The following is a 14924-nucleotide window of genomic DNA, read 5'->3' as shown; positions in this document are numbered from 1 at the left end:
TCTCTTTATGGGGCTCTTTGATTCTCCATTTTCGTACGTCGTCCCGAGTTATCTCTCGCCGCTCTGAAATTTCGGCAGCGGTTATGGATTTGATTGAGGAGGCTGGGAAAAGTAGGTCGGAGAGATGCCTTTAATATCAGTTACACTGCTCTAGAAGGACATGAGTGGAGAATTGTCACTGAATTTGATTCAAAAAATACAGGGCGGAATTACGTTATTGGTGAGTCTCGGTCGGCTAGTATTTAAGAAAGATAGCCTTATTGTAGGTTATTTTTAATTTAAGAAATTATTTTTAATTTAAGAAGTGCCAAATTCAAAAATAAAAGGAAAAAGAAGCTTATACGCACATTAGATTTGCTAACTCAATTGATCCTATTGTATCTAGATCAGCGTTAGCTCTGTAACCTGTTAACTTTCGCAAACTCACAATTCTCCATCCTTTTAATCCTTTTTGTATAAAGTGTTCAAAATCTAAATTTAGAAAGTGTGCACAAAATATAAGTGATCTTTGAAGTTGCTGATACGTGATAAAGAAGAAGAAATTTAAGAATAATTGGGGGGGGGGGGGGGGGATTAAAAATTTGATATAGACAAACAAAAAGGGAAAGACGATAGATATGGGTAAGGAGGAGGATGAAATTTAAGAGAAATGCGGGATATAGATTGAGAGAGATTGAAAAAACTTGATATAGACATATAGAAAGGGAAAGGAGAGAGAGAGAGAGAGAGAGAGAGGGATGGGTAATGCGAGTTTGCAACGAAAGTATCTCTTCGCCGCTCTAAAATTCTAGACCAAATAGTTTTCTCAAGCACTCAATTCCCCATCTTCTAATCTTTTTAATCATTCTCTATATGAAAGTGGCCAAAATCTAAATTTAGAAAGTGGTTATGAAGCAAAAATTGAAAATTAGTAGTCAAAAATTAAAAAAGTGATCTTTGAAGTTGGTGGTAAGTGATAAAGAAGAATAAATTAGTTAATATACTTTGATGACGGTGGTGAATTTGGTTTAAGGATAGTAAAATTTGTGGTGATGGCAGTAGTGTGGAGAAAGTTATGATGGTGAAGGTGACGTGTTATATGATAATGAGCTATTAATTACATTTAGTGTTCTCAAAAGAATGAATTAAGAAAGTATTGATACTAATTGAAAAACTTTATGAGTTAATAGGCGTCCAGATTAATAATAAACTCAAGTTAATTCAATAAAGTGATACAATTGATTAATTAGAAACTCTAATAAAGATCGATAACAAAAAAGACAAAACGGGAAAAGAAGGCACCAATAAAGGAAATGATGAACATACTTGTAAAGGAAGAGAAATGAGACCAATCGGTCAAGAAAAATGATGTGTTGAGGGTAAGGAGGAAGAGGAGAATAAGAAGAAAATGCGGGAGAAATACGGGAGATGGATTAGAAAAATTGGGTATAGACATCCAGGAAGGAAAAAGAGAGAGAGAGAGAGAGAGAAGTAATGTGAGGCTGAGTTGAAATTGAATCGATGAAATTAGGATTTTTTTGTTCCAAAAAAAAAAAAATAGAAACTGAACTTTCTAATTTTTGAATTTTAGGAAAGAAGGAAAAATTTTACCCAACTATTAGTTTATTACCTGGTTTAGCCCCACATCCATTTGTTCAAATCTCTCTTTGGCCAGCTGTCTTTCTCGTTTCTTTCTCTCAGTCCCAACTCAAATTAATTTCTCTATTGGTAACATTTCAAATAAATCTCAATCTACTTGAAAATTCAGATTTGGACTCACAGTATTGTTTCCAACAATCTCATATGACACTCACTTGATTCTCATCCAACAAAATTTTAGATCTGATTTGAAACTCAAAGAACTTGTAGGTGCCAACAATGTAGTTTCGAGTTTTATTAGATAATTTACTCCCGTTTCATCTAGGTTATGTCGATTAAACTCAGTAATCACTACAAGATTAGATTGTAAAGTAGCAAGCCATCTAAATTCAAGGTACCAATTCACATTATAATAAAATTTTCTAGATCTAAAATACGAATGAGCATTCGAACACTAAAAAATTGTGGCATTAAGTTTTTTTTTTTTTAATTCAAATGGTGTTTATCTACTTAAATGAAGATTGTGGTGTTAAAAAAACAATTGGATTGAAATGATGGATCTTAAAGGGAGTAAACGAGGTGTATTATGATGTATACATGCATTGTGTGTGTGTTGTATAAATTTTGTATATTTGTGTATAATCATATACACTGTTATACTATATATATATATACACATACAATAGTGCAGAAGGATTTAGATTTTTTGCCTTCAGGTAGCATATATCTAATGTGTGTGTGTATATATATATATATGTATATGTGTGTGTGTGTGTGTGTGTGTGTGTGTGTATATATATATATATATATATATATATATATATATATATATATATATATATATATATATATATATATATATATATAAATGTGTAATACAATAGCACACACACACACACACACACACACATACATATATATTGTATCATAATACACCTATATATTGTGTCATAATATACCTGTATATGTGTATACACACACACACAACACACACACATATATTGTATGTATAATATTGTATATAAGGCGTTTAATAATGTAAAAAATACTTAAAATACGTTAGGAATATGTATGCACAATGTTGAGAAATGCAAATGTGTGATTCAAAAAAGTTAGAATGTAATATTGAAACAGTCAACACTTATTTTAAGCAATTTGGCTATTTTAAATGAAAAAATTTATTAGGTTATGATTACTGTAAACTATTTGCTTTGGCGGTATATATGTGTAACTTTCCCTATAAAAATAACATCAAAATTGTAGTATAACGAACTGAAAAAGGCCCAAAATAGTCTCTTAATTTTAGCTTTAGACTCAAAGTCGTCCCTTTTATACAGTGCACTTAGGGCTCGTTTGGTATGATGGATAAGCAAAAATAGTCCTGGGATAAAAATTTAGTGCCGCCTTATCCCACGTTTGGTTGGAACAAAAACTCGGGATAACTAATCCCGGGATTATAGTGTTTTTTTTATCCCACATTGAGGGTGAAATAACAATCCTAGTATAACTAATCCCAGGATAAGTTATCCTGGGATAACTTGTTTTCTAACCAAACGAGTCCTTAGTCTCTTCACTAACATTCTTTTACTACTTAACATCCAAAGTTATCCTCCTGAAATTTTCAGTTGTAGTTCAAGAGCTTAGAAATTACAGAAACAGAATAGACTAAGAAGCTTAAGTCTTACTCACTATTCCACTAACAAAGGCACATCAGTTTGGTCCTTTGATTTGCACTTTTTTAATTCACGTTACTCTGCGTTTCATTCTTTAGTGCCAAAAAAAAAAAAAAACATTATCTTATGTCAATTTGAGATCAAGTTATAAATTTAAATAGTAATCCAATACTCAGAACCTTGAAGCAAAGTTAAAACTGACAGAAATATTTTGCGGAAGTATTCACGAATTGTACGTAAACAGCTTTAGATAATCACAACCTGCATTTTTTGAAGTTAAGGACACCCTAGAATTTCGTGGACTTAGATATCAATAAGTCTAAACTATATGCCCATATTTGTGACACAGAGACTAAAATCCGACATGATTTTAGAGGAAACCACCCTCCAGAAGCCCATATTTTTTCTTCTTTTTTTTTTTTTTTCCTTTTTTCTTATTCCTTGTGTTCCTCTTTGATTCTTTGGTTATGCTCCAGATATATAGGCAAAGCACAAGAGACTTTTATATAGGGAAAAACCCAAAAGACTTGGTCAGCAGATCAATTGCTCATGGGAAACAGAGGAGTAAGCTAAAGAATTAGCAAAATCTTGAATGTGCACACCAAACAATGAAGACGACGATGACGACAACAACAACATACACTGTGTATCCCATAAGTGAGATCTGGGGAGGGTAAAGTGTACGCGACCTTACCCCTATCTTGGGAGGTAGAAAGGATGTTTCCGAAAGACCCTCGGTAAAGCACTCATGGCAAAAAAATGAAGACGCTGAGCCAAAAAATAAAAAAGTACAAATCAAGACTCATCTAAAACTGCTAGGATAAATCTAGGAAAGAATTTAGTTTGTACCAGAAAATATATGGAGACCAGTATATGGACATGTAAAGCATTAAAACGTTAATAGGTAATAGGACGTCAGAGAAGAGACTAAAAGTGCACTAATACTTGAAACTGGTAGGACTATGCTCACCATATAAAAGAAAGGGGATGACTTTTGACCCTAAAGCCAAATATTGAGGGACTATTTTGAGCCTTTTCTCGTATTGAGGTTGCTAATAGCGGAAACATAAATAAATTCAAGAAACGCGAGATTATAACTAACAAACACCAACTAGGAATAAGTCTTTTCTTTAAGTGGTTTCAATTAGAGTAGGTTTTTCTATTTTCAGTAAAATAATTGTTAAACCTATAAACCAAATCAACAAGCTATAGAATTGATTTTTCGATTTAGATTTGTCATTTTAAAAAAAATATTATGTGATTTTTATTTGGAGGGAGGGTTGCGAGAAAGAGAATGAAAGGAAAAAGAAAGCAATATTAAACCAAACGACTGTATGCTTTTTTCACTATGATTGATCACAATATCAAAGAGGGCAAATGCATCATAAGAGTCGACATCAACACTAAATCCAAGCTCATTTACTGTTCTCTTTTTTTCATCTCTTACCTTTTTATTCAGTCAAATTCTCTCCCAACACCCCTACTACAGAGAGGGAGAAGAAACAAACTGTCTTGGTAAGCTAAAAAGGTCTCTCTCTTCAAAGGGAGAAGTCCACTCCCGAGAACCACCCGCCGAAGTTTCTGCTGCACTCGCTCCATCCTGCAACCCGGGGATCGCAACACCAACCCCATTGCCCAGAACAGGCCTTACGGTAGACCTTACAGCGTGTCCAGGTGTAAATGAATCATATCTACGAGCATCATTTTGCATAAAACGATTCGTTGTTGGCCTCATACCGCCTGTTCTCGATGATGACAAACCGGGATTCAAACTCCAGTCTATGTTTTGGTAATCTAGATGCACCGTTGAACTACCGTTAGTCCAGTCAACAGAAGACGACCCCCCATAAGAACCATAGGTGCCCAACCCGGAGAAGAGTCCAAGCGAGGAAGCTGCAACAATTGATTGTGTCTGCGATGCACCAGTCCTATTCCACAAACCATTTCCACGGCTAGTTCCTGGAGATTCAAGTGGGCCATTGCTGGAAACAAATTGTTCTGGCTGCTGCTGTTGTTGATAATGAAGTTGGTTGTACAATTGGTTAGTGCTGATACCACTCGAGCTCAGGCTTCTTGCGCCAGGAATATGCGAAACCATACCATTGGGTGTCACTGTTTCAACATTATTAGGATACCACGACGCTGCTGTTCCTGGGGGAGATGAGCTTACATTTGAGGTGGGAGTGTGCCTGGCATTGATAGACTGGGGTCGTTGCATGACTATAACTGGTTCTCTCACAGTTCCTATCTGTAGATTCTTCAATTCATTTCCAACAGCCACATAACGGGGTTCTGTCTTGGTAGTTGGAGGTGCCACCTGCAAAGAAGATGCCAAAGAATAGGAAACAGACGGATTTGATCCTGCATTTGGCCACCTTTTGTCAACGGCTACCGACACTTGAGGTGGCTTGGCCCAGTCCAATTTTGGCTGAACCCTTTTCAGCAAGGGTATGTTTTTGCTCCCGGGATCCATTGAAGGCCCTGCTGTGGAAACAACTTTAGTATAATTGAAGTCCTTATCATCTCTCTTTGCTGGTATTGTACTAGATGATGAAGGCTTTACAGGTACTCTTGTTAAGTTTTGGCTGGGGCCAACTGGTAGCAGATCCCCAGTTTCTTCTGGCTTGGGCGGCACAGAGGGGGGCTCCTGCTTTTGTGATCTCAACATCTCTTCAGCCTTTTCAATATCACCCTCGCAGGATACTACCGCTCTTTCAACATCCTGCTTGGAGCACTTATAGCTAATTTCCATGTGCGCAATGCGAGCAAGCTCTTCTGATATGTCAATTTTCAAATTCCCCCCAGTATCAAGATTGTGTTCCTTGTCTTTGTTTGCTTCTTCGCCTCCTTCAAGTAACCATGCTACTGATTCTTCTACTCTGCCTTCATTCAGAATAAGAGCCATAGTTGCCTGTTCCGAGGAGAACCCCATAGCCACAAGCTGCTGAGCTAGTGCTTCAAGCTTTCTCGACATGAGATAGCCACTACACTTCTCATGCAACTCTTGTGCTCGCCTCTCCTTCTGACGTTGATGCTTCTTCTCGTTTTTCTGGCGGATTTTTTCCCGCTTGTCATTATCAGCGCCAAGTAATGTCTCTTGTCGGAGAGGAAGATTAGAAGTTTTCTCTTTATGGTCCTCCGACTCACCGGACCAGCTACCATTATTGGAAACAGTTTCATACTCTCCACCAGCTCCATGAGAGTGCCCACTAAGGTCATCTGTCTCATCAATGTTTCTGAAACGAGCAGCATTTGAAGTCACGGGAGCTGTGTCAAGTGCATGAAATGTCCCCAAAAGAGGATTGTATCCACTGGTGGGAACCCCAGTGCCTGCATTTGCACTTGAAGGCTTTGAAGCAACTTTGGGTGGTTCCTTACTCACCTTTTTATCCTTTGACTTGGACTTAGCTGCTGGAGACATCACTGCAGCTTTTAATTCCACCTGCAACAATTAGAAGCTGATTAGGTCAGCAAACAACTAATGCAACTTCAAGCAGACAAGGTAATTCTAAGAAAATACTAGATAATATTTTATCATTAGGAGCAAGGAACCAAGCTATTTAACTTTTGAACCAGCTCCCTTGAGCAAAATAAATGTATCGAGTTTCTTTTGCTTTTTTTAACTAGTTTGATGAGAAAAGTATCTTTCTGACGTGCAGGGCTCAATTTAAAGGATAATAAGAAGAGGCCTACATCAGTCCCAAACCTATAGTAACATCAAAGGCGATAGTATTGGATTATAAGCTGAAGTTCTTTGATTTCCTAGGTTTATATTGACATCTCAAAATCAACTATAGACAAGAAGACAAGATATGACTACAAACGAGAAAGGAACTATTTTAAGATCTTTGCCTAGAACAAAAGCAAAGTTTCAGTTAGCCAACCATCTGCTAGGAAATGCCTACATTGGCATCTCAACAGGCCATATAAAATTCGTAGTAATCAGAAAAACAAGTTCAAAGTTTCAAGTAGTTGATAATTCAAAGGACATAGGCTAAAACATTGTCCAAAGTTACATGAGGATAGGAAAATGACCGACTAGCACATGAAAAACACGAAAATATGTCCTTTATAGTATGCATCCATCAAAAAGGATTCTACTGAATGTGGTGCTAGTGACAGTGTGATCATGAAACAAGAAAAAGATTCTAGTCACCACAATCAGAGTGCTAAAGTAAAGCAAATCGGCATTAACACGTGAAAGAGCTAGGCCAACAAGAAAACCATGGCCCAATATAGGTAATTAGCAGAGGAACATCCATCCAGGTAATCAAACTTACAGAGAAGGTTGTAGTGTTGTACCTTCGGTTTTGTTTCTACTTTATCAGAAAAACTCTGTGGTCTTGTTTCTATCACCCTTTGGTTTAGTGCCCTTCAGCAGTTGTAAGTATTTTAATGTTATTTCCAAAAATATATATCCACCCCCACCCCCGAGCCAGAGGAGAGGTAATTAAGCTGTTCCACCATCTTTAAGGGCTCATTTGGACTTCAAATTAGCAAAGATAAGCAGTAAAACGTGTTCCTTCACCTTTATTCCTTTCTACTGATACTAATGCCTCGCTAGCTTAGTCAAAAAATGAATTTTTCCCTCTTATATAAAAGTTCATTAATTCATGCCCCACCCTCACTGAATAAATCTGGAGAAGGAAACTGTTTTTAAGATAGAATAACAATGACAAGAATCACTTGAGTGAGGTAGTAGCAATAAAACTTTTCTTTTTTCTTTCTTTTTTTCAGTAAAACGCTCTGCAAGCAAAGCAAATTAACATAGTTTTACTTTATAAGGACAAACGAAGATAAATGAAACCCAATATGAGGAGAAAAGTCAGATTGTTGAAATACTAAGAGCTGTAGGTCATCTAACTAGTAAAAACCAATAAACATCTACGCCATCTTCAAGTGACAAATTATAATCCCACTTTGGTCTCTCGGGAAAAGGAACCACTACCACTTACTCAAAGAAATAGCCTATCACCTAATCACCAGAATAACAAATAAAAACACTACATATGGTGTGCTAATATTGACTTGTCCAAATCCCTTGACTAGCACCCCCAGTTGATAAGAACAGTCACAACTTATAACATGAGCACTAACAATGTTTAACATGGACATAAACTAGATAAAGGGCTCTAGAATGGTAGACTAAAATTAAGAGCTCACGTACTTGATACACAGTCACCATCGTCATGTCGTTAGAGATTCAACCGTAAAATAAGCTACATGCAGACACTGATTTATACTGTTCTCGCTCAATTTAGAGGCATAGCTTAATAACAGAAAAGATATTGTACAGAGGAAGTTTCAAGGAATGTGGGTTTTTTCTCAAAAATATGAAATGGAAAGAGATTGATTAAATTACAAATATTTTTATAGACACAAAAAGCAAACAGAAAGGATACAGGTGAGGGGATGAAAAACGTGAAATCTCAAGCATGGTCCAAGTACTTGTTTATTTATCGGTAAAGTCCACGTCATTAAGACCAGCAGATACGAGGGATTAATAAGAGTCACTTTTATCTTTTGAAATGCTCCGTTGCCATCTATCTCTCTTTCTCTCTCTAATGTTGTTGTTGTTGATTTACTTTGAGATGCCCAAAAGGCATCTTTAGTAACTGTCCACTAAATGCAGTATTGCATCGGTTAATGATCGAACAAAATAAATGACATTTCAAACTTCTCCTACTCTAATTCCTATCTCTCCCCCTTCCCTAGCAATTACTATATGTTAATATGTGGTAATGCTCAGGTTGTTCATCTTTTTTTTTTTTTCCCTATATTTATTATAAATTATGTAGTTAACCATGGATACTTTAAACCCCTTATCTGCAAAATAAGAAGAAAGAGTCAGGCAGGAGACTAACAGGTTATTTCTTTTAAATTAGAATACTCATTTCATTTGTATCTTTTATCTATTTTTCCCACTCATCTTTCCCAAAAATCTTAACAGTTTTGATTAGTTTGCTCAGTTAAAGAACAGCGAATGTCAATTTGAGTGACACGTTCCTTCGCAACAGAAGGAAAAGAGAGAATCTGGAAATAAGGTGTCGACTCTTTTACATCAGAATAGTCATTTATTTTTATCTTTTTATTTATCATTTCTCAATTATCTTGCCCAAAAGTCTTCAGCAATTTTGATTTTTTTTTCTCTTTATTAGTCTACTTTGAAGAGCACTGAATTTGAAGGTAAAAAAAACAGGTGGCTTCTCTGTTACTGGAGGGAAATGAGTAGTGAAAAAAGTATCCATACAAAACAGTCATGTCATAATTGTGATCTTTTTAAAAGATTTGCCTCTGGAAAAATGAAGGAGCAGAAAAAATACTTGGCACGAATGCAGGCAAGAACGGGTTTCAAATTTTTTTTTTTTTTTTTTTTTTGAGACTGGTAACATGTCAAATTTTCAGTATTTTTTTCGCAATAGGTTTTATGACTTTCTCCTCCTTTATTTTTTGGGATCCCTTGCTACGCTGTACTTGGATAGATCTATTTTCCTTTGTTTTTGCAGATTAGACTTTTTACAATTTATAATATGAGTGATGGAAATATTGAAAGATTAAGAAGGAAAGCTTTTGAATGGTTTGCAGAGAATTAGGAATGAAATAAATGGAGATCTATAGGCATAAAGGGGGAAATACAATTTCTCGGTTACTGGAGGAAAATGAGTAGGGAAAAAAGTAATTCGGGAAAAAAAAAAAAAAAAAAAAGGGCAGTTCATAATTGTGATGTTCTTTTTAAAGATTTGCTTCTGAAGACATAATTGTGATGTTCTTTTTAAAGATTTGCTTCTGAGAATTGAACGGGCAGAGTAAAATACTTGACGCGAGCGTGGGCAAGAACGTTTTTCAAACTTTCATTTTTACACGCAATAGGCTTTATGACTTTCTCCTCCTTCATTTTTCGGGATCCCTTGCCACGTTGTTCTTGGATAGATCTCTCCCCTTTTTTTTTTTTTTTTTTGACTTTTTACAATTTATAATATGGGTGATGGAAATATTCAAAGATTAAGAAGGAAAGCTTTTGATTAGTTTGCAGAGAATCAGGGGTGGGAAGATGTTCGCCTTAACACCCTCGGCAAAAAATTACAATGTACATATAGGGTAGATTTTCTGTGTTTGTGTAGATATATAAGTTTTGAATACCCTAAACAAATCCAAAAGGTTAGCTCAAGCGGTCCAGGGTGTTCAAAATTCTCTCCAACATCGAAGGTTCGATTCCTAGGGACAACATTATTTTTTATGTTTAGATTTGTTGTTTTCTTCGAACCCCCTGAGCGAAAATCCTGGATCCACCACCACAGAGAATTTTGAATGAAATAATTGGAGATGTATGCTATGTTCTTTTAAAATAAAGGGTGAGTAAAATTTCTGGGTTACCAGAGAAAAATGAGCAGTGAGAAAGTTATTAAAAAAAAAAACAGACGGGTCACAATTGTTATGTTCTTTTTAAAAGATTTGCTTCTGAAGAACTGAAGGAGCAAACAAAAATACTTGATGCGAGTACGGGCAAGAACGTTTTCAAACTTTCATTATTTGTTTTCGCAATAGTCTTTATGACTTTGTCCTCCTCTATTTTTTGGGATCCCTTGCTACTTTACTTGGATAAATATACGTTTTTTTGTACTTTCAGATATGACTTTTTACAATTTATAGTATGGGTCATGGAAATATAGAAAGATTAAGAAGGAAAGTTTTTGAATAGTTTGCAGAGAATTAGGAATGAAACAAATGGAGATGTGTAGGCATGAAAGGCGGAGCAATATATATATATATTCAAAAAATAGATATATGGTTTTTTGTACCTTCAGATATGACTTTTTACAATTTATAGTATGGATGATGGAAATATAGAAAGATTAAGAAGAAAAGTTTTTGAATAGTTTGCAGAGAATTAGGAGGCGGAGTAATACATATATGTGTGTATATATATAAAAGTAATTCTAAGGAGGGAGAAAGGAGAACATAAGAAGAATAAAAAGGACCGAGAAAAAGGAAAAAGGAGCAAAATAGTGGATGATCAAAGGGAAGTCATGGCTTTTCTAGAATAAGATCGTCTATTATCAGTTGAGAAAGAGCTTAAGAATTATAAAAGGAAAGTAAAAAATCCTTAAAGGAAAAACAACAAAAAAAGAAGTGTGTAATGTAAATGTAATTTGTCGGATAGAAAATCTAACTGCGTTGCTGTTCATTTCTTTTGTTGAAGTAAGAAAATATTAGAAAAATAAAATCTTGTACTATGTAATGAAAGAGAAAATGAAATACATACATCTTAAACATATATTTTTTTTCAAACAGTAAATATATATTTTATGACTAAAGGAATTGTAGAGTTAAGAACCCGCATGTTCAGAAGATGCATGTCAGTGAGGATGCTGATGTGGATATGTGGGCATACTGGGAGAGATAAGATTAGGAATGAGCATATCAGGGACAAGGTGGAAGACTGGAAGTAGCCTCCGTGGTGGACAAGATTAAGGAAGCGATGCTGAGATGGTTTGGGCATGTGAAGAGCAAATGCGTAGATGCCCTAGTGAAGAGGTGTATAAAGTTGGATATGGTGTGTATGAGGAGAGGTAGAGGTAGGCCGAAGAAGTATTGGGGAGAGCTGATTAGACAGGACATGGCGCAACTTCAGCTTACCGATGACATGACCTTAGACAGAAGTTATAGAGGTCGCAGATTAGGATGGTCGGTTATAGAGTTCGCAGATTAGGATGGTCGGTTATAGAGTTCGCAGATTAGGATAGAAGGTTAGTGGGTAATTAAGCATTGTCTCGCTTTTCGGCGGGATTAGGATTGATGGTAGTCTGAAGCACCGTGTATGTCGTAGTATTAGCCTTATTCATGTAGTTTCTTGCTTTTTGATATCTGTTACCATTTGTCGTTTATTGTGTTTCGGTTATCGCACTATTTCGTTGTTACTGTTCTTTTTTCTGAATGCTTTGTACTACCGTCCTTCTTAGTTGTCATGCTTTATTGTATTTCCTTTTTCATAACTAATTTGATTTGCTGCACTTGAGCCGAGGGTCTTTCGAAAAGAGCCTCTCTACCTCCACAAGGTAGGGTAAGGTCTGTGTATACTCTACCATCCCCATACCCCACTTGTAGGATTACACTGGATATGTTGTTGTAGGAAGATAATGGATTACATACAAACATATTTAATTTAAAGTGAAAATTTCATTGATTTTTTTTCATTTTTTAAGGAGAATCTGATAATGAAAGATGTAGCTTATCTACGCTCTATTCTAGTGTGTGTGTGTGTGTGTATAATCCATACGATATTTTTTATTAAAATTAACGTAAGAATCATTTATTTTTGTCTTGACTATATGCATAAAAGAAAATATAAAAGCTATTTATGTACTACGCAAAGCGCAGACATGTTTTCTAGTAACAGACGTAAAAGTAGTTCCAAAATCAAACCAAAGTAATCTATTGAAACTTCTATAATTAGAAAGTTTAACTTGTCAAGAAAAATAATAACTAGAAAATTTAGCGTGTCGCAAGTCCTCGCACTTAAGTGCTTACAGCCTTACAAGTGCCTCAACTTTCCATAGCCAAATTCCTATCTCTCCCTCCCTCCCTCTCTCCATACACGTGTCTGTATCAATCCAAAATGAGCTATTGGAATATATCACATTATATCAAGTCCAACTGCCAACATTTCATTGGGACAAGTCTAAGAAGATGTGCACAAGAGGGGAATTTCCTCCGGTCAAAACGAATAGTAGCAATTGTCCAATATATTTTTTTTCTTTTTGATAAGTAATTGTAACACTAGAGTCAATGAAGATAAATCAAAAACTCCAAACTGTGTTACAACAACTGAGAAATGGATATTCGCCACATCCCCAAAGTGGGCTATCCGTTCTGGCATTTACTCTAGTAAGTTCCTTAAACATTTCCTTTTACTAGTCTTCTCAGATGGAATCATAAATGGGTTGTCTCCACTACTGATGATCTTTTCTAAAAAAAGTAATGAAAGGGAAGCCCAGGATCAAAGCGTGTCCGTTGTTGCCTGTATAACTTTCTAGAGCAGAGATTTTTTCCTATTTAAATCGCATCAAAAAAACACTTCCCTATCAACAAAGCATGGCTAAGAATAAATCATCCGCACACCTATTTCGAAGATTCATCTCCTTTGTCTTATCTACCAAATGTATTTCTGATGTTCAAACTACTTGCGACCTACTTATAGTCAGTTATACAAAATTATGATCCCTAACGCGGTTCAATTCCGACAAAAGCACCCTATCCATGAAAGCCAGCATTCCCTTATGAAAATTCCCATTTGAAACAACAATTCTCATCAATCAATCAATATATAACACGCGTAGAGCCTCCCTGCCCCCACCCCACCCCAACCCTACCCCACCCACCCCCAACCCTACCCCCACCCTCTGCATTTCTTCAGATTACAAATGTATATAGCGTCAAAACACGAATTCCACTCTTCATTCAACAAATCTATCAATTCCTCCATTTCCACCAAAAAAAAAAAAATACAAACCCTAAACACAAAATTCAGAACACAAACAAAAAAATAAAACCGTCCCAAATTCGTACAATTCACCGAATGGGCATTCAAAAAATAAAAACAGATAACAATGTGTATATATAGCATCAACCCTAGCGCATCAAAAAAACCTCTTCATTCAACAAATCTAATTAATTCCTACAAAAAAAATCCCAAACCCTAAACACAAAATTCAAAAGATTAACACCGACCCAAATGATAAGCAAAAAAATCACCCAAAACCAAAAACAATTGAGAACAACAACACAATCAATAACTCTAATAAACATCGATCATAACAAGAAGAAAAAAAAAAGAAATGATAATAAACATACATACCTGTAACGGAAGAGAAAAATGGGACGGATAGATCGATGAAAATGGGTGTGTGTTGGCGGTGACGAAGAAATGCGGTTATAGAGAGAGAGAGAGAAAGATTGGGATATAAACAGAGAGGAGAGAGAGAGAGATATGTAATACGAGGCTGAAATGAAAAACTATGGATTGACAAAATTAGGGTTGGAAAAACATATATTACTACATTATATAATAGTGAAAATGAATGAATATAGAAATATTGGATTTTTCCAATTTGAGGGATTTGGGGATATACAAGGAAGAGTTTTTTTTTTTTTTCAAGAAAAATACATTAAGTAGTTTAAATTTTAGAGCTTGATGAAAATTTAGATTTTTCCAATTTGAGGAATTTGGGGGTAGTAGGAAGAGATAGAAAAAGGAGTATTTTTCAAGAAAAATATAGGAGTATTGAGTTAGTATTTATATTTTTCCATAAAAAAATATGTACTCAAAAGTGACGTACCATTGATAAATGTATTATAATGTGGCAAATAATTAAGGGGAAAAAAAGCGTGTAAGAATGAAATTAAAACTTTGATTCTTACCAGAAGAATTGACTATTGAGTCGTATGAGGTAAGAAATTATCGAGTATACGGTTCTGAGGGAAGGAATTGAACTATCTATTCTGGCCGGGGAGAATAGGGAGATTCTGAAATTGCGGAAGCTTGGTCTGATCAGACCGCTGAGTTATTAGAAATGGACTGTACTAATACCCTCTTCTGGCCTAAGGATTCGTCACACTTCTCCATCTTCATACCTCCTCCCCTTTTTATCTCTTCGCCGCTCTAAAATTTTAGAC

At 35.6% G+C, this 14924-nt stretch overlaps 1 protein-coding gene across 1 annotated transcript; it reads right to left on the bottom strand.

Moving 5' to 3' along the window:
* Positions 1-4568: 4568 nt before the first annotated feature.
* On the bottom strand, positions 4569-14289 carry LOC132065606 (uncharacterized). Its single transcript, XM_059459067.1, has 2 exons — positions 14107-14289; positions 4569-6693 (listed from the first exon to the last, which is right to left on the bottom strand). Exon 2 carries the CDS (start codon positions 6670-6672, stop codon positions 4735-4737), a length of 1938 nt encoding a protein of 645 aa, XP_059315050.1. The 5' UTR covers positions 6673-6693; positions 14107-14289; the 3' UTR covers positions 4569-4734.
* Between the last annotated feature and the right edge of the window lie 635 nt (positions 14290-14924).

This window comes from Lycium ferocissimum, chromosome 7 (assembly GCF_029784015.1).
Source record: "Lycium ferocissimum isolate CSIRO_LF1 chromosome 7, AGI_CSIRO_Lferr_CH_V1, whole genome shotgun sequence".
Taxonomy (NCBI): Eukaryota; Viridiplantae; Streptophyta; class Magnoliopsida; order Solanales; family Solanaceae; genus Lycium; species Lycium ferocissimum.
This window is presented reverse-complemented; position numbering and strand designations above follow the sequence as displayed.